At 40.5% G+C, this 20,460-nt stretch overlaps 1 protein-coding gene across 3 annotated transcripts in view; it reads left to right on the top strand.

The window, feature by feature from the left end:
• The window catches only part of MYH11 (myosin heavy chain 11), a 55,597-nt gene extending 35,682 nt beyond the window's left edge, over window positions 1-19,915 (top strand). For 2 of the 3 annotated variants that reach the window (XM_021539822.2, XM_021539821.2), the window contains 27 exons: window positions 381-495; window positions 1,111-1,304; window positions 1,462-1,583; window positions 1,689-1,758; window positions 1,901-2,061; window positions 2,873-2,981; window positions 3,851-3,982; window positions 4,263-4,469; window positions 4,871-5,008; window positions 5,648-5,771; window positions 6,202-6,373; window positions 6,948-7,160; window positions 7,290-7,434; window positions 7,535-7,741; window positions 8,463-8,567; window positions 8,670-8,822; window positions 9,252-9,500; window positions 9,740-9,952; window positions 10,628-10,840; window positions 11,494-11,655; window positions 12,394-12,522; window positions 13,061-13,149; window positions 13,378-13,501; window positions 13,657-13,865; window positions 14,423-14,531; window positions 15,099-15,271; window positions 19,225-19,915. In XM_021539822.2, the coding sequence (XP_021395497.1) occupies window positions 381-495; window positions 1,111-1,304; window positions 1,462-1,583; window positions 1,689-1,758; window positions 1,901-2,061; window positions 2,873-2,981; window positions 3,851-3,982; window positions 4,263-4,469; window positions 4,871-5,008; window positions 5,648-5,771; window positions 6,202-6,373; window positions 6,948-7,160; window positions 7,290-7,434; window positions 7,535-7,741; window positions 8,463-8,567; window positions 8,670-8,822; window positions 9,252-9,500; window positions 9,740-9,952; window positions 10,628-10,840; window positions 11,494-11,655; window positions 12,394-12,522; window positions 13,061-13,149; window positions 13,378-13,501; window positions 13,657-13,865; window positions 14,423-14,531; window positions 15,099-15,271; window positions 19,225-19,363 (4,176 nt within the window). In that variant the 3' untranslated portion in view covers window positions 19,364-19,915. Of the gene's footprint in view, window positions 1-380; window positions 496-1,110; window positions 1,305-1,461; window positions 1,584-1,688; window positions 1,759-1,900; window positions 2,062-2,872; window positions 2,982-3,850; window positions 3,983-4,262; window positions 4,470-4,870; window positions 5,009-5,647; window positions 5,772-6,201; window positions 6,374-6,947; window positions 7,161-7,289; window positions 7,435-7,534; window positions 7,742-8,462; window positions 8,568-8,669; window positions 8,823-9,251; window positions 9,501-9,739; window positions 9,953-10,627; window positions 10,841-11,493; window positions 11,656-12,393; window positions 12,523-13,060; window positions 13,150-13,377; window positions 13,502-13,656; window positions 13,866-14,422; window positions 14,532-15,098; window positions 15,272-16,373; window positions 16,406-19,224 lie in introns of all 3 variants that reach the window. The other variant, XM_021539823.2, reaches the window with a different exon arrangement.
• Window positions 19,916-20,460: the final 545 nt, after the last annotated feature.

Here is a 20,460-nt window from a genome sequence, read left to right as displayed (position 1 = left end):
TTGACACCCAAGGGATCAAAGAGAAATATTCTGGTACCTGCATTGATGAGATATGGCTTTAATCATGAAATGTGCTTATTAAGTGCTTTAATTACACAACACATGAAATAAGATTTCCAAATCATTGTTGTGCTAAGCTCACAAGAAAACAAAAATACCATCACTGAGGTTATTGAAAATCCAAGTAATTTGGATTATTTTCTAGCAAGTAGACTTTTTAAAGACATTAGTACATGTGAGAATAAATACTCAACTCTCAACCCCAGAAATCTTTGCACATTATTTGTCTGATTTTGTGAATATAGTGCCCTGTGTTCTTGGACACTCCAGATTTCTTATCAAGAACAAATTTTTGATATAGCACTCACTGTTCCCTGCAGGTTACCTACAATGCAACTGCCTGGCTGACAAAGAACATGGATCCACTAAATGACAACGTGACTTCTTTGCTGAACCAGTCTTCAGACAAATTTGTAGCAGACCTTTGGAAGGATGGTATGAATCACAAATCTAAATCGGTGATGGGGTTTAAAGGGAGAAACTCCTACCAGAACTTTTTGAGCCATCCCTTGCTGGCAGCACACAAGTGTGAACATGATAAGCATGGACAAGACTGAACTAAGACATAAGAATAATGTGTTCTAAAGACATCATTAATAAAAAACATCATTAGGGTTTTAAGCACTATCAAAAAACTTTCTTAATATTATTCAGTAACAGAATAAAAATTATTCATTACACTGTTTAAATGTTTCTGAATATGTAATATTTAATACAGGTGCATATTTAATACAGGTTATTTTTAGGTTTTATGAAGCCTCTCATGTATGCACTGTGGAGTTCTATTTAATTCATGGACATAATAAAATATATTCTGGGTATTCAGTTGCTCCATTCTGTCTCTACTTAACAAAATCCACATTTTCATCTTTGACAGAAGTAGACTATTTACTCAGGAGGACTTCTAGTACATTTGTCAGAATGTTTCTATTGCATAAAAAATATACCTGTCCTGTTTGGCAACCTGCAGTGTAACAGTGGCAGTGCTGAGTGTGATGTGAGGCAAGGAGAGTTTATATAAACAGTTCCATTCTTTCTTTTCCATTTCAGTGGACCGTATAGTTGGGCTGGACCAAATGGCCAAGATGAGTGAAAGCTCACTCCCCAGTTCTTCAAAAACCAAGAAAGGCATGTTCCGTACCGTTGGACAACTCTATAAGGAGCAGCTGACCAAACTGATGACCACCCTAAGGAATACCAATCCCAACTTTGTCCGCTGCATCATTCCAAATCATGAAAAAAGGGTAAATTTCAGATCTCAGTTTTCAGACTCCTGGCACATTACTCCTGTTGAGCTGCTTGCTGGATGCAGCAGAGCTGAACGATGTCTTCAAACACAGACATGTGTATGGTAACATTTTTGTAAATCTGTGCTAAAAATACCTTCTGTTCCCTTTGCAGTCTGGCAAACTTGACGCCCATTTAGTGCTGGAGCAGTTGCGCTGCAATGGTGTCCTGGAAGGGATCCGTATCTGCCGGCAGGGATTCCCCAACAGGATCGTCTTCCAGGAGTTCCGCCAGCGGTACGAGCCCTCAGCCCCAGCTCTGCCTTTGGCAGGCTGGACCTCCTGGTGGTACAAAACCACCCAGTGCGTTTCAACCTCCCTAACATAAGCATCTTTTGGCAGATATGAAATTCTCGCTGCAAATGCCATTCCTAAAGGATTCATGGATGGGAAGCAGGCTTGCATACTCATGGTGAGGAAATTATTTTTGATCCTATTATAATCAGGCCTATACTGCTTATATAAAAGCATTGAGACTGAACAGAAATGAGAAGTGATTTTTAGTACCCTAAACCTTAATACTGGAGTTAAAAAATATCCCTGTTTTCCTCCAGATTAAAGCTCTAGAGCTTGATCCCAACTTGTACAGAATTGGACAGAGTAAAATCTTCTTCAGAACTGGTGTTCTGGCTCACCTGGAAGAAGAGAGAGACCTGAAGATCACAGATGTTATTATCACCTTCCAAGCTATGTCCCGAGGCTACCTAGCAAGAAAGTAAGAATATGTGCTGACAAATAGAATGTTTTCTGCAGCAGAGTATCTGCAGGGGCCTTTAGTGTTCCACATAACAAACTGAAGATACTGAGACATTTCATTATTATTTATATTGCATTAGAACTTGTGTCCAATGAAGGTTTCACCTCCAGCCCAGAAAAGGCTGATCAGTGTAATTACAGGGAAGCAGTTACACTGTGAGGCTGCTCACACCCCTCTGTACAATAAGCTAAGACAATGACCCATTATTGAAACATTTATGTGTTTGTACCAGAAGGAAAAGGAGCATTCTAAGCCATGACTGGAGTCTTATGCACTACAAGTAGGAGCACCCCCGGCATCTATAAAACATAATTTCTTCCACAGCCTCAGTGTGGAGCACTGATCATCTAGCATGATCTCAGTTAATGTACACCACAAAACTATCAACAATAATGCCTTTTTTATCTGCATACTATCAAGGCTTTCAAATTGCTAGACAAAGAAATATGTCTCAAGAATGATAATGATTGCCTGTGTACTCTGGAAAGGTGTTCACACACAGAATGACACCTATACATCTGTGCCTATCCATGGAATGCAAAAAGACAAAAAACTAAAATAAAATACCAGACAGTTAACCAGAGTTATCACCTTTCCTCAGGAAAGCACAGGCACCTGTTAAAGCAACAAAAGAATTTGTGCCTGACTCCCCAAACCATGTGGCACATCAGCAGACTCTCATGCCAGAGTTTCTTTGCTTAATGTGTGTACCTTGCAAACACCTTCTGTTCTCAGACTGAACCAATTTGCTTTGTGTTTTTAATCACAGAGCCTTTGCCAAGAGACAGCAACAGTTGACTGCAATGAAGGTTATCCAAAGAAATTGTGCTGCCTACCTGAAGCTGAGGAACTGGCAGTGGTGGAGACTGTTTACTAAAGTGAGTGACTGCTATCAGTAAATCTCAGTTTTCCAAAAGAAATAAAATGCACATGATGCCAAGATACATCTTGTCAGGCAGACTCCTTGTTCCAAAGTCCATTGCAGCTGGTGAAAAGAGCCTCATTACTTTCACAAAATCTGAGGTTAGAGATACTCTGGATAGTTCTATAATGCCATTAACATTAAAGGTAGTTCTAACTTGAGAAGAAAACAATCTAGTTAGGCAGAAATTCATAAAAGATTTTGCATGCTTGGAGACTTTTATAATTGTCACAAAATGAAATAATTTCACAGAGGTGGATAATGAGAACACTGAGTAAAACGAATTTTCCAAGCATCTAGAGTGATACATCTATGTGGAACCAAGTAGCTTGGAAATTCCTAGCTGGGACACTAAACATCTTCCTGCTGGGAACTCATGCAAATTAAGTCTATTTTCCTTTTAAAGAGGCCCAGGTGTTTCAAGAATGGCCTTCAGTCTGAATTCAGAAAACTTTTCCTACTTGGCTTGATAGCAATTTCCTCTGCAACCAGAAACAGGCAGTAACACACAGTTGTGTGTGCACATTGCCTTCTGTGCAGATGTAATTTTTGTATATTATCAAGGGATGAAAATAGGCCTAGAGACATTTCAAAAGTGACACTATCAGAGGTGCTCGCAAGGCCCCAGGAATAAACACAGAGACAGCCAACACTGCTAAGTCTTGGGGCTTTACTGATGCTCCCATCAAGCTTGGCCGGACAGTATCTGTCCAGTCTAGAGCAGTGACAGCACTACCATTAGTGCCAGTCAGTCCTTGAAGCACCATGCTCAGCAACACAAACACTGACAGGAAACATTCTTTAAAAAAACCTTTCCCTTTCCAGGTGAAACCACTGCTGCAAGTCACCCGCCAAGAGGAAGAAATGCAGGCCAAGGATGAAGAACTGCAAAAAACTAAGGAAAGGCAACAAAAAGCAGAGAGTGAATTGAAGGAGCTGGAACTGAAACACTCACAGGTGATTTACACTCTGAGCCTCTGGGAAACACTAGCTGTTCTTTTACCATGTCTAGAAGCTGTTATAATTAAAGCGTCTCTCTCCTTTGCACTCATAATTGTCTTCATAGCAATGGTCCAGAGCAGAAGGTCAGTGCAGACAAGCTCCCAGTCACTTCAGTAAAGGCCCAGCATCCACACAAGGATGTGTGGTGGAGCTGCCTGCCTGTACCCCAGGATGCCCAGTAAAACAACCAACTTGCACTCCAAGCCTTAACTTCCTCTCCATTTTATTTGTGCAGCTTGTTGAAGAGAAGAACCTCCTGGCAGAGCAGCTTCAGGCAGAAACTGAGCTGTATGCTGAGGCTGAGGAGATGAGAGTCCGTTTAGCTGCTAAGAAACAAGAGCTGGAAGAGGTCCTGCATGAGATGGAAGCCAGAATTGAGGAGGAGGAAGAGCGCAGCCAGCAGCTGCAGGCAGAGAAGAAAAAGATGCAACAACAAATGCTGGTAAGGAGAGATAAGTGACAAATACAAACAATAACTTGGATCTCACTGGAACACAAGAGAGACAGCAAAACTTCAGACCCCAGGAGAAAACCTCTTATCCTAGGAGTGCTTGCTGCACAACCCTCTGCAGGATGTATGTCTGTGCTTCTGAAGGAAGGACAATCAATTGATGCTCTTTCCTCCAGAGTTCTCTTCTTCGTCATCTCAACCCTAATCTTTTCTCTAAAACATTAACAAATCTTTCCTTCTATATTGTCAAGCATTACAGACTGTCTAGTTCTTAATAAAAACAACAAAGTTTACAACATGCAGTAATAAGTATTAAGCATTTCTTAAGAACTGTAGAAGTAGTATTTTATTTCTAGAATTCATGTTTTGTGGGTTTCTTTTTCTCCTCAAAGGACCTTGAGGAACAGCTGGAAGAAGAAGAAGCTGCAAGGCAGAAACTGCAACTTGAAAAAGTAGCAGCAGATAGCAAGATAAAGAAAATGGAAGATGATATTCTGATAATGGAAGATCAGAATAACAAGCTAAGCAAGGTGAATTCTGGGTCCACTTTCTTACTCTGGAAATAGTGAAAGCTGAGAGAAAATCTTCTCTTCCACTAGAGCAGCAAGAATACTCTTGACTATTTGATCTCATGGATGTACAGTTTCACATGTCCAGCCTGTATCAAATGCATTTCTGATGATTTTTCTGTGCTCATTTAAACAATTCAAAATTATGTAAAAACACTATTTTTGAGATCAGATCTAGCAACAATATTTTCAAGCAAAATATTTACAGCAGCCAAGTACAATCAGTGGAAGACATGTCTTCTTGTCCAAGAGCAGACTAAATAATTGTCTTGGTTTTCAACTAATTTCAACAAAACTTCATGATCAAAATTGGAAGTTAAGAATGTCTTCCAGTACTTTTTAAAAGGGAATGCTCCTGTAAACTGGAGCCATCAGAGAGAGCACAAGATTCTAAGAGCAGCAGCTTGGAGAACATGGAAGTCATAGACACCACTCCACAGCTCTTCTGTAACTGAAAAATTGAAATGTATCATTACACTCTCAAGAAATACAGCATGAAAGGACAGTCTCTTGGACATTTTTGGCTGGCAAAGAAGAAATTGATTTATGATCACCAATGACAGACATGTTTGCTAACAGAAGTATTTTATTTTTCTTAAGGAAAGAAAACAACTTGAGGAAAGAATAAGTGATCTAACAACAAATCTTGCAGAAGAAGAAGAAAAAGCCAAGAATCTTACAAAGCTGAAGAACAAACATGAATCTATGATTTCTGAACTTGAAGGTAACACAAAAATAGTTTATTGGGGGTTTTGTATAATTTCTTTTTTCCTTGGCACAGAACAAAAAAACCTAAACAGAATCTGGAGAGAACTTTTTAAAATTCTGTAGGGTATTTCCAAATTTGTTATGCTGAACTCAGTTTGGTTATACTCACCAAATCTCTATGGCGACAAACAACGAAACTTTTTATTTGTTATATATAAAAGGGTAAAGAGAAAAATGAGGGGGAAAATGCTTCTGTTGGAGAAAGATAAATTATTCTTTAGGATAGCTAGAAATAAGGCATTGCATGTTGCTTCAAAAACACAGTGACTTGTAATTAAATGCATGACCACACTGGAGGCCAGAACCATTTTTTGCCTAAGTTTGAGATCAGATTCATGGCTCCTGGCACTACCACAGTCTGGTGACCAAAATTCCTCCTTTTACAGTGAGGCTGAAGAAGGAAGAGAAGAGCAGACAAGAACTGGACAAAGTTAAGAGGAAGCTGGAAGGGGAGGCAAATGATCTACATGAGCAGATTGCAGAGCTCCAGGCACAAATTGCTGACCTGAAGGCACAACTGGCCAAGAAGGAGGAAGAGCTGCAGGCTGCTCTGGCCAGGTACTCACTCCTGGGTCTGCACATGGTGGAAAGCCCAGGCTGGAACTTATCTTGCCCCTTCCCAGACACAGAGAAGTTCCTGCCATGAATCCCATCTCTCAGTTCATCCCCTCTATGTGCTTCCCCATTTTCCAAATGTCCTTTTGTGAAAAACAATTACACTATTGCTTGTCCATAGACCAATAATCTATTTTATTAAATTACCTCCAGGTATCAATGAAAACTCCTCTTCCCATAGGCAAGGGCAGTGCTGTCAAGTACGATGAAATGTAACAATCTACTTCATAGGCAGTAGGCAAAAATTCATAAAGAGTCTGATCTTGATCCACTCCAGAATCTCAGTGGATTTTCTATATAGATTTAGGAGGGAAAACACTCAACCAAAACTTGCTGAATCAACTGATTAGCCTCTTCAGACATTGCATCCAGCTAAAGTACAGCTGTCTGATCTTTTTTGCATCAGTCTTCCTTTCTTTGGCACTTTCATGAATAGAACTTATAAATCTTTAGTGTATACTGACTTCCACAAAGTGAAATAGTTATTACTAAAATGAAACGCTCTTTTTTCAAAAAGGCTTGAAGATGAAACTACTCAGAAGAACAACGCCCTCAAGAAGATCCGAGAATTGGAATCTGTAATTTCTGATCTTCAGGAAGACTTGGAGTCTGAAAAAGCTGCAAGAAACAAAGCAGAAAAGCAAAAGAGAGACCTCGGTGAAGAGCTGGAGGCTCTTAAGACAGAGCTTGAGGATACCTTGGATACCACAGCCACCCAGCAGGAGCTCAGGTATGGATATGTTGCACAAGGGGCAAAAAGGAATGTCACCCAGCTCGGTACAATACTGCCCACTGGCATTGCAGTAGGGCTGGAATGTTCTTTTCTGCTGCTGCTCCACTGATGTGTGTCATCTTCCAGAGCAAAGCGTGAGCAGGAGGTCACAGTGCTGAAGAGAGCCCTGGAGGAGGAGACTCGAACTCATGAAGCCCAGGTTCAGGAGATGAGGCAAAAGCACACTCAGGCTGTGGAAGAACTCACAGAGCAGCTGGAACAATTTAAACGGGTAAACAGAAATCCATCTCACTGAAAACTACCTCCTAGATAGCACAATTTCCTCTTATAAATCACCATTATTCACTTCTTCACTATCACACTTCTTGTAGGCTAAAGCAAACCTGGATAAGACCAAACAGTCACTGGAGAAAGACAATGCTGATCTGGCTAATGAAGTCAGGAGCCTGAATCAGGCCAAACAAGATGTGGAGCACAAGAAGAAGAAGCTGGAAGTACAGCTGCAGGATTTACAGTCCAAATACACTGAGGGAGAGCGTGTTCGGACAGAACTCAATGAAAAAGTCCATAAATTACAGGTAGGAAGGAGTTTGATGCCTTGCTGTGACACCATGAGACTGAGAAGCCCAGTTTATCCTGTCCTGTGAGGATGTATCTAGAGGAATAATGGCCCTGCAGCCAAAATGCTACCTCAATTATCACACAATTAATCAATTACAACTACTCCATCTCATGGAACTGGGAGTTTTTAGTCTCTCCACCCCTCTGTATGTGTTGCAGTCTGTAATGCCATCACTGATTCAGTGACCATGATGCAGACCTGACAGTTTCTTTCTGTTTGTTCATTTTTGGGTGGTGGTGAAGATTGACAGGTGTGTGGCTTTTGGAAATGTATTATACAACTATTAAACACATGTGCTCAGAAAAGATGACAACAAAATGCCAGATATACTAATCAAGCTTATTGTTACATCTTTTTCATAGCTGCAGTAAGCTTTGCTTTATTATTTTAAGCTGGTGGATAAATAAGAAAAAATAATCAAATGCATAAACTTCTGACAAACTTGAGAAGAGGAAGGAAAAGCCATCAAAAATCCCCATTTTCCTTTGCAGTTCATTGCAAGGAACATACTATTATTACTTTATGAATATGACTAGATATGTAATCATAAATACTATGGTAAACTATTAACAAATTGCATTAGATAAGATTTCAAACAAATCCAAAGAAAGTAAGGTTTAAAGAAGATTTCATAGCTTTGCAAAATAACTGAGTTTATTCTCTGTGGCATCTCACAGGTGGAAGTTGAAAATGTCACCAGTTTGCTCAATGAAGCAGAAAGCAAAAATATCAAATTGACCAAAGACGTTGCAGCCTTAGGATCTCAGCTACAAGATACACAGGTAAACTTGCATCCAAGATCAGCTCACCAACAATATTCCTAAAATGTACAATAAAAAGACCTAAACTAATGACTGTCTTGCCAATTGATGTGGTGACTGCAGGAGCTGCTTCAGGAGGAAACGCGGCAGAAGCTAAATGTGTCCACCAAGCTCCGCCAGCTGGAGGATGACAAGAGCAGCTTGCAGGAGCAGTTGGATGAAGAAGTAGAAGCAAAACAAAATCTGGAGAGACATATTTCAACACTGACAATACAGGTATCAGTGCCATAGTGAAATCATTAGCTCCATCACTGAGAGCTGTGCTGGCAATTCCAGAGGATCTGTAGAATTATCCTGGCACAGCGCATGGACCTTCAGGGAATTTGTGCTGTTAGCCCAGATGGCACCAGTGGTGCTCCACAATGGAGGCAGCAGTCTCCCTGTCCTTTAAAATGTCATCCCTAGGACAGGTACAAATGCAAGGTAGCTCCACACACAGTCTTGCACACAAGGCCTGTATGTGCATCCCAGGTCTGTGCTCTGCCTCATTTTATGAAGGCTGGGTGATGGGTAACTGTCACCAACTTCACACAGGTCAAACTAGGAAAGCTCCAGCTCTTAGCTGTCTTCTGGCCAAGTTTTTGTCTCTCTGACAAGTTTTGTTGGCACAGCTACAAAGATTTGTCTTCTGAATTCAAATTTCAGCTCTCTGACTCTAAGAAGAAGATACAGGAATTTACCACCACAGTAGAATTCATGGAAGAAGGCAAAAAGAAACTTCAGAAAGAAATTGAAAGTCTCACACAACAATTTGAGGAAAAGGCTGCTTCTTATGACAAACTGGAAAAAACCAAGAACAGACTCCAGCAGGAGCTGGATGACCTGGTGGTGGACTTGGACAACCAGCGTCAGCTGGTCTCTAACCTGGAGAAAAAACAGAAGAAGTTTGATCAGGTACGGACTTCAGATTCTCCCTTGCTGTGTTATCAGCAGTCTGGAGCTCACAGAGTGTCCACTGGGACAAGGGGACAAAAAATTAACTAAAATTTAATTATACAAAAAATGGTTAATTTTGTATTTATGTGCATTTATCAAAAGCAGAGATTCTTCTCAGTCATTAACAACTGACAAGGCAGCTGCAGTAGAAAAGCCCATTACTAACGACCTCCTGTATTGACACAACCTTTTCACAGATGCTAGCTGAAGAGAAGAACATCTCCTCAAAATATGCAGATGAAAGGGACAGAGCAGAAGCTGAAGCTAGAGAAAAGGAAACAAAGGCTCTGTCATTGGCTCGAGCACTTGAAGAGGCTTTGGAAGCCAAAGAAGAACTGGAGAGAACAAACAAAATGTTGAAAGCTGAAATGGAAGATCTTGTTAGCTCCAAAGATGATGTTGGCAAGAATGTAAGTTTTGGCCTTAGAACAAACTCCAAAACAATAACTTAAAATAGCAGCTAAAAAATACATAATTGTTTTCAGTGGGGGAAATTCTCTGCAGCACACAAATCATTCAGCAAGATCAGATATTTCATACAAAATTCAAAGGTTATTTCATTTGTGTCCAAACTTTCAAGGGACTTGGCAAAGTAACTGTAGGCTATGTTTGTTTTTAACATGACTTCAAGTATGAAAAAGATTCTAACTGATTTCTAAATAATGTATTCGTTTATTACACTTCTTTCAAATCGTAAACTCTGCAAATCTTATTTTATTAGTTATATTGGACTTTGCCACCTGCCTTATATTTACTTACATAACTGCAGCAAATTTCCATTTCTGCATTGCCAATCACTTCTTTTATTACAGGCACATGATTAAACTACTTCTAATACTAAATAAATTAAATTATTATATTTAACTAGATGAAAAACAAAAGATTGGGATAAAGAGAATCTCATTATTTTAAGACAGTTTTACAAGTACAAAATAAAACTAATTTAGCATTTTCAGTGTAAATTAGTTTATTCATTGTCCACACCTGATCGTTTCAAATGTGGCCTATACTGCAGGTATACTGTGTATAACTAGAGTTATTCTTATTTCTTATAAAAAATCTATTAAATTCTCATTGCTTGAAAGGTCCACGAATTGGAGAAATCTAAACGGACCCTTGAACAGCAAGTAGAAGAGATGAAGACACAACTAGAAGAGCTAGAGGATGAGCTACAGGCTGCAGAAGATGCCAAACTCAGGTTGGAAGTTAATATGCAGGCTCTGAAAGGCCAGTTTGAAAGAGATTTACAAGCCAGAGATGAACAGAATGAGGAGAAGAAAAGACAACTCCTCAGACAGGTACCATTCCCAACTCTGCCTTTGTAAATATCTAACCAAGCCAGTTGAAAGGCCCCAACCTAATGCCATTTTTAAAGCGCCTCACTACCTATAATGAAAAAAAAGCATTACATTGCCTTGAACTTGGTGATTAAATAAAAAGAAGAAAATGGTTATTGTACTAAAGAAGGCAGGGGTAGGTTCCCTGTTTCAGTAGCACATGCACAGTTATCAACAAATGTAGCTGTTTAAGTCTACAACCAATACAGTATAAAACATATGAATTGTTATTTCTGACATGGTCAGAACCACCTTCCCTGTATTCTCAGTGCAAGTGGAAAAAGACAACTTCTAATATACCTGTCTTCCCAACATACACTGAATGCATACAAAAGCACTGGAGATGAAAACAGGATAAAATTTATTTGCACAGAAGTGTTGTGACAGCAAGGACAACTGCTGTAGTCATCATCTTGTAACACACATTTCCATGAATGCAGGACCCAAATTGTCCTTTCAAAAACTTTTCATTTTGGGACAAAATGGAAACCTGTTTTAACTGCCAGGGAAATCACAGTTAACAACGATATGGGGTCTGTACACACTATTCAGACATAGTGTTTGAGAGTCCCCAAGGACTTTGCTAAACTGAACTTGTTTTCCTTAATGATCAGCTCCATGAATATGAAACAGAACTGGAAGATGAGCGGAAGCAACGTGCCCTGGCAGCTGCTGCCAAAAAGAAGCTGGAGATGGATGTCAAAGACCTGGAGAGCCAGGCTGACTCTGCTAACAAAGGTCGGGAAGAAGCCATCAAACAACTTCGTAAATTACAGGTAAGTAACCCCAAAATACAGTTTTTCCCACTGCTGTGTCTTATACAACCACAATACAGAAGTTAGGTGACATCTGTGAACTTATGCCCATTACAGATGATTGGTCAGAAGGGGAATTTTAACTAGACTGCCACATTCAAATACCAGTATTTGAATGCTCAGTTTGAATGACAGGAAAAATTCACAGGGCAAATTATTAAAATCTTAAATTTCATCATGGTAGAGAGCTTCCAGAATTCTCTAGCCAACACTCATCTGCTACGGACTTACACATATGAAGGAAAACAAAGATTCACACGAAGAGAAAGGACTGTAAGATAAAATCTATTACAGGGCTTCAATCTGGGTTCTAACACGTGACTCTTGAGCATAAATCAGAAATCAGGTTGTCTCTGAATTAGCATGTTCCTGTTTATATTTTAAACCTCCATATCAAACTTCTGTCACACACTAACAAGTAAACAACAAAAAAATTTCTTAATCAGAAACATTAAGACTCTACACATACTCAAATATTCAGAGGACATATGGACAATAGGCATTACAAAAGATGCAGTGTTCAAGTGGAAGCATTGCCCTCCTTGGAATAGCATTTCACATCTTTCCAACATGTGCTACCAGATCTCTGCAGAAAATATAACTTCAGCAGCATTATGACAATGTAAATGTGTATGTGTTCTGTTAGTCCAGCTTACTTTTGACTGAAATGATAACAAATTTGTCATTCTTTTCAACAAGGCTCAGATGAAGGACTACCAACGAGAGCTGGATGATGCACGGGCTGCCAGAGAAGAAATATTTGCTACAGCCAGAGAAAATGAGAAGAAAGCAAAGAGTTTGGAAGCAGAACTCATGCAGCTTCAGGAGGTAAAGTGGGAAACCTACAGCAGAATGAAGGAGATTACACATGGCCTTCAGTAGCAAAACAGAACTGGCAGTGAAGTAATCTAACAGCTCTTAGGGACTGAACTTGTAACAAGTTCCATGTTGCCTCACACACTCCACTAAAGCTGTTGGATCTACATTTGAGCACAGTCAGACTGAGCTAAAAAAATCACCTTAGAAGAAGGTACAGATCACCAGCCTTAAAGGGAAATGAACTGTACAATCCAACACAAATTGTTTTCAATAGCAATAAATTCTTGAGGGCTTAGTGCTTTTATTCCTACCTGTATTAAATGGCCATCTTGTGACTAAAACAAATAAAATAGAAACTTGCTGACAGGCTGGATAAATTGTATTGCATTGTACTTCCCTAGGATTTATGACATGACAAGAATTTATTCTGTTAACAAGACAACACATTTCATACCAGCTTCAGAAAATTTACAGTCCTCTGAATCATGCTATAACTATTTGAACATTCACTCATTTCTTTACTATGCTGCTTTTTCCATTTCCCTAGGACCTGGCTGCTGCAGAAAGAGCTCGCAAACAAGCAGACCAGGAGAAAGAAGAGATGGCAGAAGAACTCGCAAGCGCTGCCTCTGGAAGGTAGGAAAACACCAAATTCCACACGTGGCTCTGAACGTGCTACTAATGCTGCCAAGAGAAGTTTTGTTCTGTTCCCAGCAGCCATCTGGTCTTGACAAGACAACATGCACACATATGACTACTTCCATTGAAATATCTAGTTCTTTTCTGAACTACTGGCAGTTCATAATACAATCATAACATATGGTCAGAGCCAAAGGAACTCACTTTTTAAATTTAAATTTCCAGGACAAGCCTTCAGGATGAGAAACGGCGCCTAGAGGCCAGAATTGCCCAGCTGGAGGAAGAGCTGGAAGAGGAGCAAAGCAACATAGAGGCAATGGGTGACCGCATGAGGAAAGCAGTACAGCAGGTACAGCTCATTCCAGCACACAGAACTTTCTGTTCGTATTCCAGCAAAAGCTGCTCGTGGTTCTGAGTATCTGGAGGACCGCCTTCCCAAATTGCCACCTGTCATTTGTCTGAAAGCATGCAACACTTGTGACAGCATCCCTTCCCACCTTGCAGGCGGAGCAGCTGAACAACGAGCTGGCAACAGAGCGCTCAACTGCACAGAAGAACGAAAACGCTCGGCAGCAACTGGAGAGGCAGAACAAAGAGCTAAAGAGTAAGCTGCAGGAGATGGAGGGAGCTGTGAAGAACAAATTCAAAGCCACAATTGCTGCTCTGGAGGCCAAAATTGCTTCTCTCGAAGAGCAATTGGAACAGGAAGCCAGGTACTGGTCTCCCGAGGGCACCACTGTCCATTTATTGTTCCAGTTAATAAGACAGAAAATAAACAAAGGCAAGCAGGATTTGTATCACCAGGTTCTCAGTGCCACTAAATTTGGTAGTCTCTTTCTCAACATTTCTGAGACATATGGCAAGTAACTGGAGTTGCTACAGTTTCTGATTAAGATCCATTTTATTGCTGAAAAGTTCTACTGGTACCATAGGCAAGGATCTGCTCCCCTACATTTTAGAGTAACTGCCCCATAACTCTGTCAGGTTAACTGCCATAACACATTGGACACTTGTTGGATTATTCCTTCAGGAAATCACCTTGTGTTTCAGAACACATCTCCTGGAGCACCTCTAGCATACAGCAGAGACATATATTTGGTTTTGTTTTGCTCAGAAGAACGTGCTTTAAAGTTTTCCTTAGAATTCACCTGTTAAATTCAGTAAGACCTTTAACACAGGGGTCCTTGGTGCTGGTTTCATGAGCCACAAGCCCAAGGCAGGTGAAGAGTACAGAGTTTCTACATCACCAAACACTGCCCTGTCATTGCAGAGAGAAGCAGGCAGTGGCCAAGACGATGCGCCAGAAGGACAAGAAGCTGAAGGATGCACTGCTGCAGGTGGAGGACGAGAGGAAGCAAGCAGAGCAGTACAAAGATCAGGTACAGACTGTGTCACAAGGCTCTTAGTCAAGGGCACAGGAGTTTTTAGGTTTTGCCCTAAGAGAGGAAGATTCCATGTTGTGCTCAAGCAAATGTCCATCTAGAAAGCAGACTGTATGCTTGGATTCTATGCCATACAGTCCATTACTAAAAGATGGGACAATTCTTCCATGCTACATCAAGTGACAAAGCACAAATCCTTGTTAATCAGCCAGATGCAACAGTCTGACTGCACAACAATACACAGGACTGTGCACAACACCCTTGTTGCTACATGAACAGAGACGCTGAACATATTTTACATTAAAATTTTAGCTTTATGTAATGCAAATCCATCTGCAAGCCTGAAAAGCAGAGGTAGAACTATGCAGAAAAAGAAACAATGAGAATGTGTCCGAATACAGTAGCTATGTACATTAGCAAAATGAGCAAAAGTTATTTTCAGGCTATAAGCCTCCATCTTTGATTTGGGCCATGTTTCAGTACAACTCTCAACAGAAGCGTGAAATTAAAACAAGGAATGTAAAGCATTATGAATTAAAGCATTACTCTGAAATTTCCCTTTAGGCCGAGAAGGGCAACACACGGCTCAAGCAGCTGAAGAGGCAGCTGGAGGAGGCTGAGGAAGAGTCCCAGCGCATCAACGCAAACCGCAGGAAGCTGCAGAGGGAGCTGGATGAAGCCACTGAGAGCAATGAAGCCCTGGGCCGGGAGGTTGCAGCACTAAAGAGCAAGCTCAGGTAGAGTACCCTTGTTTGGGATAGCCCTTCCCACTCACTGACAGCCTTGAAAGTTAGAGCTGAACTACAAAAGTGGAAAAAAATCTGTCAGGTGAGGAACAGACACTGCTAATGCTGCAAAGTTTCTCACTCCTTGTGTTAGCTTGGCACTCAGAACAAAAGGCCCAAGTCAGAAGTGAAGTGCATTTCATAGACTGCAGCAGCCTCAGGATTTCAGCTGAGATGAGCTGTGATAACATGGCACAGGCCTTACTCTTCTCTGATCAAAATCTTTTTGGCTTCAATTGGAACAGAATTAGGCTTGGTTGCTTTTGAAAACACCCCTTATATAATGGCTGTATCTATTTGTACAGAAGCAGTCACAAAAGTGTAGAAATGCTTGTGCTTTTCACACTTTCACACATGCACACCTCACATGTAACGACTGTGAACAGTATTGGACATCACAGGCAGTAAAAAGCAAAGCACATTCAATTAATCTTATTCCAAAGTCTCTTTGGACTTCATCAGTAAGGAATTCAGATTCATCAGATCAAGGAAAAGATTAAAACATCCCTTTGCATTTTCTTGTTAAAACTGCATGGGAAAAAGATAAAGCTGTGATCAGTCAGCTACATCCCTGAGTTCTGCACGCACTGGGTTTGAAACCATGAACCCACTGAAATAAAGAGGCTGACTTGAGTTATAAAGGAATTGCTCTATCTGCATCACTATACCATACAATTTTGCCTTTTACCTAAGACCAACAGTACATCAGATGAAAAACAAGAACCTGTCTACCTGTGTTCTCAAAGTAGTTTGCCAGACTATTTACCAGTAATGTGCTTCAGTGTTACTGGATGTGGATTCCCTTCAAAGTGAAGGGTTATGGATGTAGCAACCTTTTCCACTAGCACCAGCTTGGGTAGTTACATGCTCCTGGCTGCTTTATGAAGCAGTGGCTGTGTCCAGCCCTTTTATATAGAACACCATATAGCTCATTTTTGTTTATCTAAATGTAATGTAATTGGCTGTAATGTACTTTGTTTAATTATTTAAAAGTAATTACCTACCTCTGATTATGACCATGTGCCTAGTATAACTGCCCATATCTCTGTTTCAGAGGGACACAGGAGCCTTCGCATGACTAAGCAGGTACCATGCCTTCAACTTTGCAGCTAGCTTGTATTGCACAAATTTCCATTTTCTTTGGCCCTGGTTAAAATTCTGTGAGGTTTCTGCAAACTGTGAAGGCTTGGATATCTTGGCAATTATCTGTTTTATCAAAAAAGACAAATATTACAATAATCTAGCTACAATAATCAGCTGTTCATCAGTGATACATCTTTGTTACAAGTAGGTTATGTACTGACCTAGACTTACCAACGTTGCATTCTCACAAGCTCTACCATCAGAGTACCTAAGCAAGTACTCTGATTTTTTTTTGCATGATTTTTTTTTGCACATCATCTTTGTGCACTGCCACAAAAGTAATTTTTTTCAAATAAAATACACCATTGATTAGTAAAATTGATTAAAAGGACTAATGAATATGGAGTGTCACAGCATGTCATTAGAATTTCACAGTATTTCTTGTGCCTACTGTAATGCTGACCTAAGGTAAGAGCCCATCTAATTCACCTGAGATTTGGGAAGACCTTACTTGCATGTGATTTATCACACACCACGCAGTCACAGACAGAAGAGAAAGTCTTGCCTTTCATTACAAAGCACTCTGTGCCTGTATTGCTTACAAAGAGTTATTACTGAGACTTTCAGAGCTATTTTACAGACATTACATTGCTTGTTTACTGTATTAAAACATAGAGCATGGACACAGACATTAAAGCTGACACTGTAACCTAGCACAGCATTATGTTATACTTATTAGCACATTCTCTAGAGATAGGAATAATATCTGCACTGCAAAAATTAAAGAGCTATTGCCTTGTAATATTTGTATATTTTCTATTTTACATATGCTGAATTTTGCTGTGAATACACAAATATTTAAAGATGATGTCTTGTCCTTGCATGTGCCTTTTAGTCAGCCTAATATTTCCAGTCAAGACTGTTACTCCAGTAGCAGCTGTTGAAAGGCAGATTAAATACAGAGGTGCTAAGTAAACACTGGTGCTGAAGGCTCATGCCAGATACTCATATGGTTCTAAAAGTACTAATACCAATGACCACATGAATGTTATCAAACACATAAAGTCCTTTAAGAGGAACAGATATAAACAAAAGGTCTTTATCCACAGGGTCAATACCAGTTTAAAGAACTGGTAAGTTTATGCATACTGCAACAGTTTAATAAGTGGTTAGTACATGGTAAGGAGTTCACTTTTTAGCCAAAACTGTAGTGCACACTTTGGTGAGACTCTCGCTGTTATTCCCTCCAGTCCCATGTTCAGTGAATTACTGCAGCACAAATGACTCATGAGTAACCAAGTTCAGACAGCACAAGTCCAAGGGGGTGAAGAGCTCTTCCTTTATTAACAAGAATTAACAAATTTATTAATCTAATTAGAACTTATTTGCTAAATAATAATAACAAATCTCTGCTGGTGAAAAATAAGAGACCCTGCTGTTAGACCCTACCAAGCACACACCAGGACAGAAATGACACACCCCTGTGTTTAATACATGCCATCAGCACCAGAACAACCATGGTTAATTATCAGCAGGTCTTACATGAAGCTTTATTAGCTAGCTAATTGCCTGCTCACACTCAAGTTTAAGGTCAGAATTATGGAAAATAGACTGCATGTCCCATTTCCATCTTTGAAATGCAGATTCATGCCTCTGAACTAAGTTAGTCCAGCCAATGTTCCTCCCTATCCTCCTCCCATGGAAGACTGAACTTTAGACTTAAATAGCTGCTTCAGAAAGGGCACTGGCTTAGTCTTTTGCAAGGACAAGACAAGCCTTTAAATATTTAGGCATGATTGATGTACCCAAAAGTGCAGCCTCGGATCTATTTAACACCAAATTAGTATTTTTGGCACAATATCCAGTGATCATGAATTTATTTTATTGCATATATCTGTGGTCTCAAGCCTTTACAAAGGTTTGCTTAATGAGGGGCAAGTGAGAGGCCATGTCACAAAACTGAAATGCTTTACAGCACATTAGCAATGGAGGCCATGGGACAAACCCATCATCTGTCTCACTTGCTCACACCTCCCCAAAAATTAACCTTGAGGACCAAAGTGTCCCTGCCTTGGGATGTGCCTATGAAATATATGGGGATGGGAGGGAGATGGGAGAGGAAAAGGGGGGAAAGTGGGAAAAGCATTTCCTCTAGGACACTTGCACTGCTAAGCACCATTCCCGGGGTTACAACAGTTCCAAAGCAATGACTGTTTCCTCCCTCTGCTGGGAAGGAGATTGGAGTTACTGAGAACCTGGGTGTCACACCTGTCACAGCACCTGTGGTGCTCTGGCCAGGGCAGCCTGTGCACTGTGGGCTCAGAAATGTTTGCTGCCATCCACAGCACTGCCCCAGGCCCTGCAGGAACTGCTGGGCAGGAACTCTCTACAAATTGCTCTGTCTGCTTGCTCCTCCAGAGGAACAGGAGGGACACTCCTCTGCTGTGGTGTATGAGCAGTCCCTTTCTCCACTCCTTTCAAGCACCTTCAGTTGCAGTTCCCATAAAGGAAAACAATGAAATGAGGGCAAGAGCGGGGGTGATTTGGGACTGATGAGACTGTTTAGAGGAGAATAAGGACACAAGCACAAGAACAGGAAACCCATCCCATTTCCAAGCAATTTGGAATCTCAGCCTAATCACAAATTACTATTATAAGTTACAGAACAGAAAGTGGAATTAGAGGCCCACAGTTCTTAGCTTTTCTGCATTTAGAACCATCAGTCCCAGAGGTCCTGTTACAAAACTCTACTTATTTGTGAGGATTCCAAATTACCTAGCACCTGACTTTCTTTTTTCTGTTTTTTCCCCCTCTTACTGCAGGAGGGGAAATGAGCCAACATCTTTTGCCCCACCCCGTAGATCTGGAGGCAGAAGAGTAATTGAGAATTCAACAGATGGAGGTGATGACGAAATGGATGCAAGAGATGGAGATTTCAATGGAACAAAAGCCAGTGAATAAACACGCTTCAAAAATTGCACTGCAGCAAGGGAAGGGAGGGAGGACGATATTTAGCACTGTATAAGTCTGCTCTTAGTGTCAAGGTCACATACACCCACTCCTCTGACAGATAAAAGCACAACTGCCTTGTCTCCAATGTATAGATTGACACTTAAAGTACTCCAAAACTTTTCCTACCATGAAGCGTATTTGAAAAGGTGGGGATTTTTAACAGAGTAATTAACTTTGAGAATCTTGCAGAAAGTGAGTTCTAGTAGCTCAAATGATTAAAATCCCAGTAAACTATAGTCTACAGAGGATTTGTGAGATTGTTGCAGGGGAAAAAAAGGCATTGGTCAGTTAATCTTTTCTTAAAACTTTCCTTTTGTTTTGAGTATTCAATTAATATAGGGTTTTCTCCTGGTTACTACACCCCTGATGCACAATTCACAAGGTGGAAGTGCCTTTTAAATCACTTACTGAGAAATACCATTTGTTCAAATTAAGTCAACTGTTACAGTTTTATATGCACCATGGATGTGCTTACACACTAATAAAAGGCTATAAAAATGATTCCACTATTCCTGTGTACAGGTGTCCCTTGAAGGAAAGGGGGGATGCAGCAGAGCTTCTCTAAAACCTAAATACTTCTTACAAAAGTTCATCTGTAATCATTAGAACAAAACCCTGGTTTTCTTCAAAGTAATGCTTTTGAAAAAATACAAAAAAGTTTGTACACCATGTTGGAAGTAAGACAGCATAACCACAGAGAACAGGTTTGATTCCCTCAGGGACACACAGTGCTGAGCTGCCCTGGGATGCATCCAAGGGCTGGCAGGTACAGGACCTGCAGAGACTTGCAGCACTCAGGTGCAGGAGCTGGAAAGCAGTGGGGGCCCTACCTGTCTGTCTGTGGGCAATGAACCCGGCCTTTGATGTTTGTTGTGTGCAGAAATATTTCCAACCAAGCCTCTAGAGCAGGCTGAAACCATTAGGAACAGCAGCCCAAACAGAATGCAGGGATCCAAGCCAAGCTATTCTGCACTAAGGGATCAGCATGCAGTTACTTTTTATTTTTGGAGCACTCCAGCAAGACCACAAGCTACTCTTGGGAGCTA

This window comes from Lonchura striata, chromosome 16, assembly GCF_046129695.1.
Source record: "Lonchura striata isolate bLonStr1 chromosome 16, bLonStr1.mat, whole genome shotgun sequence".
NCBI lineage: Eukaryota > Metazoa > Chordata > Aves > Passeriformes > Estrildidae > Lonchura > Lonchura striata.
Note: the sequence above shows the minus strand (reverse complement) of the source record. Positions and strands in the feature narration are given on the sequence as shown.